This window comes from Nicotiana tabacum, unplaced genomic scaffold, assembly GCF_000715075.1.
Source record: "Nicotiana tabacum cultivar K326 unplaced genomic scaffold, ASM71507v2 Un00230, whole genome shotgun sequence".
Taxonomy (NCBI): Eukaryota; Viridiplantae; Streptophyta; class Magnoliopsida; order Solanales; family Solanaceae; genus Nicotiana; species Nicotiana tabacum.
Window position 1 is genome coordinate 69487 of NW_027438468.1, and position 3911 is coordinate 73397.

General features: G+C 29.4%; 1 protein-coding gene across 1 annotated transcript; it reads right to left on the reverse strand.

Moving 5' to 3' along the window:
- Positions 1-826: 826 nt before the first annotated feature.
- On the reverse strand, positions 827-1957 carry LOC142179051 (premnaspirodiene oxygenase-like). The gene has a single exon (XM_075248856.1). The coding sequence runs from the start codon at positions 1663-1665 to the stop codon at positions 1015-1017; it is 651 nt and encodes a 216-aa protein (XP_075104957.1). The 5' UTR covers positions 1666-1957; the 3' UTR covers positions 827-1014.
- Positions 1958-3911: the final 1954 nt, after the last annotated feature.

Below are 3911 nucleotides of genomic sequence, written 5' to 3' on the forward strand. Positions count from 1 at the left end.
GTTAAGATTCAGATACGAATCAATTAAATTAAATTACTGACGATTTAATTTATTGATTATTTCCTTTAGACTTTCGCTTAACTTATTTCATGTGTCGGATACAAAATCCACCGGCCGGGTTTACACATGAAAACTTATAAGCTTTCATAAAGGTATATCATCAATCTCTAAACCGAGAAATGGGTTCCATCAACTAACTATTACTTCGCCAATGTATATTATTATTATCCAATTTACCAGGCATATTGACCCACGAAAGAATCTCGCCTTTTAATAAATCAAAACAATAATAATATACACAGCTAATAATAATTATATCAAGATTAAGAGTATAAGTACATTTAATGGCTAGAGAGTTTATTTTATCAAGTCAGTATAAAATACTTATCTCTACCTGGTCCGTTCAATACATACAAAATGTACTAGCACAAGAAGTTGGAATTAAACCATTCCCATAATCAAGATTAATTATATTTAATCTTGTGCTACAATCATTCCTGATGGTTTGTCCAATTCCATCATTAGATTGTGAACTCAAACTTTATACTTATAAGAACCGATGATTTAATCTTCCGTGTATAAGCTAAACTCTATACACTAAATCATCTACTATATAAGCAAAGGACACAGACTATTATATGATCTATTTAAAACTTTATTAAAACTGAATAAACAATTATTTCATAATAAATACTATATCTAAACCAAACTCATGGTTAATAGAATATATCCCAACAGTGGCATCCCTCTAGTATCTCTTCTTTATAATGGAGGGATGTAAGTAAGTATATTTAGTTCACACGGATAGCATGTCACTGCATTACAAAATATAAAAACAACAAAAAATCTTATTTGACAGCTTGTGTGTAAAGCTATAATGATATATCTATATATGAAAAAGGACACAAATATTATAAATAAGTAAACACCAACGGGAGAAAGTACAATGGTTGGGTTGACAAGGAAATTCAAATGCAAGATTCTTCTTTTGAGAAAAGGTTTGACGCCATGAGATCACTCGTGACAATGTTGATAAGGAGTAGCGATCAAGTGTAGGTCATTCTTTCTAGCACATGCTGCTCCAGCCGCCTCAATCAAGTCTAGTTCACTTGGATTGATTCCAGTAGGGAGTTTCCAGTCAAAGTGATACAACAGTTGAGCCAGTGGAAAATAAACATTTGCTAAACCAAATGATATTCCAGGGCAAATTCTCCTTCCGATACCAAAGGGAATATATTCATAACTATTACCAATATAATCCATAGAGTTGTGTTCAAATCTCTCAGGTTTAAAGCTTTCTACGTCATCACAATATTTTGGATCTCTTCCCATTGCCCAAACATTAACCACGACTTTTGTTTTCAATGGAATAATGTAGCCGTTTAAGTCTGTTTCTTCTTTACATTCTCTTGGAAGCAAAAGAGGTAGTGGAGGATGGAGTCTAAAAGTTTCTTTAATGACCATCTTTAGGTATTTGAACTCCTCGACATCAATTTCACCAAAAGTTTCTTTCCCTCTCAAGATTTTTCTTACCTCTGCTTGAGCTTTGGAAAAAACACTTGGATTCTTCATCATTTCGACCATGGCCCAATTAATTGTTGTTGATGAAGTATCTACTCCCGCACCAAAGATGTCCTTCATTTTTGAGCAAGTTACAATATTCATTTCTCTTACAAACTTATTGACAAATTTCTACTGAAATATTCAAATAACATATTTGTACTACGTTTGTGCTACTACCTTTATTCTACACCTAAAGGAACTTTTAAATTTTCAATGACAAAAACCCAAAAAAAAAAAAAAATTATCATGTTATTTTGCTACTTGTTTCGCTATCCTAATTCCAAATTGTGGTGATTGAAATAACATTTGTTGTAATTTTCAAATGTGTAAATTTTATGACGAAAGTAAGATTAGTTGTCCTAATTGAAAGCTAACTAAAGTGACTCTTTAAGTACAAAAACTAATTATGCAATTTGAGAACGTTAGTATTAAAGATAAATCATAATACTTCATCAATTTCACTTTATATGACACGATATAACTAGATACATACTTTAAGAAAGACAAAAATAATTTTTGAACTTGTGGTATTAAATATATCATGAAATTCATGTGGCTATAAAAACATATCATTAAAGGTAAAATAGGAAATTTAAAGCTAAATTATTTCTTATATAAAAATACGTCATTCTTTATGGAATAGAATGAAAACAAGCTCCACAAAAAATAGAATTGAAAGAGTACTAATAATGAAGATAGAAATATGCAGTATATAGTACGTACAGAAATGATATCTTTGATGTTGTCGTTAGTGATTGGAAATTGAAGGCCTCCCTCTTTCAAAAGTCTTAGCAATACACCAATTATACCTTCACATCCGGATTCACCATCGCTCTTTGAAGTCTTCTTGTGCTCATTGATGTTTATGTTATTTTGGAAAAATATAACTTTTATAGTTAAAATTAAATTTTTATAATTTGATATTGTTTGAGCAACTCTTATTTTGGTCATTGAAAAAAAGTTATTCACTTATGAAATTTTGTACATATAACTTATTGTGGTTAAAATACTATTATTGCAATGACAATCATTGCTGTACGACTAAAGTATAGTACTTGTAAATTTATCGTCTCTTTAAATTTGTATTTATTGATTTTTTCATGCCAAATAGTAGTAACTATTATCTAACTATTTTATTTTCTTAAAATAAGAAGATAAATATTTATTTGACTACAAAATTTTGTTTCAAATGTTTAATGTGGCTAGAAGATTGCTACTGTGACGGAAAATTTACCTTGTGGCAAAAACTAATGATTAGTTACACAATTTATCGTAGCAATAAATTCGTGGTTATATCATTTTATCGTGATGACTATTGCCATGACTTTTTAGAACTTGAAGCAAAGTTATTTATTTGGTAATATTTGATTTAAATGGTTTATTGTGGCTAAAAGGTTATTGTTGTTATATTAAGTTTCAAATCGTGACAAAAATTAATGATTAGCTACGAAATTCTATTTAAGCAAGAAATATATGGCTAATTTAACCTATATTGCCACAACTTTTAATAGCTTGAAGCAAAAATATTCATTTAGCTGCAGCATTTTCTTTCAAATATTTTATTGTGGCTAAAAAGTTACTATAACTATAGTAATTTTCAACTCGTAGCAAAAAACTAAGAATTAGCTACATAATTCAATTATACCAATAAATCTGTGACTATATCATTTAACTATTTCCACAACGTTTTAGAACTTAAAGAAAAAATATTTATTTAGCTACAATATTTTATTTTGAATAAATTATTGTGGCTAAGAGGTAACTATTGCTACAGTAACTATTGATTCGTGGCAAAAAATATTATGATTAGCTACCAAATTTTATTTGTAGCAATAAATTTATAGCTATTTAGGTAGTTATTGCCACGATTACTAGCAATTATAGCTAATATGAGGAATTACCTTTATCTACTTAATTTTTGTAGCAAAGAAATTTTATAGTTTTGCAAATAGTCATAGAATTTTAATTTTTATGGCTATTATCAAGTATTAGCTATGTGAGTTAGGCATACCTAACTTGTTTCTCCATATCAGCCTCCAAATTAAGTTTAAAAGTCTTTCTATTGTTTTGCTTCAAGTGCCAAAGACTTTTCTCTATGCACTTATCTCTAGCTACATTTATTCCTAGTTTGTAAACGACTAGGTATACACAGTGAATGTTACCCAAAAAAGAAAAGATTAGAAGAATACACAGTAAATGTGCTTATTCTCCCTTTTTACCGGTCTTTGGTTATATTTATGTTAACCAAAAGGTTATATCGCATTTGAGTGATTACCCAAAAGGCCATCTTATATTTTAGAACTCGATTCTGCGTTCCGAAGTCCTTAAAACCTCATTTTATTCCTCCA

Coding starts and splice junctions, on each gene's coding strand:
- LOC142179051 (XM_075248856.1), bottom strand. CDS start 1,665: ATGAATATTGTAACTTGCTCAAAAATGAAGGACATCTTTGGTGCGGGA.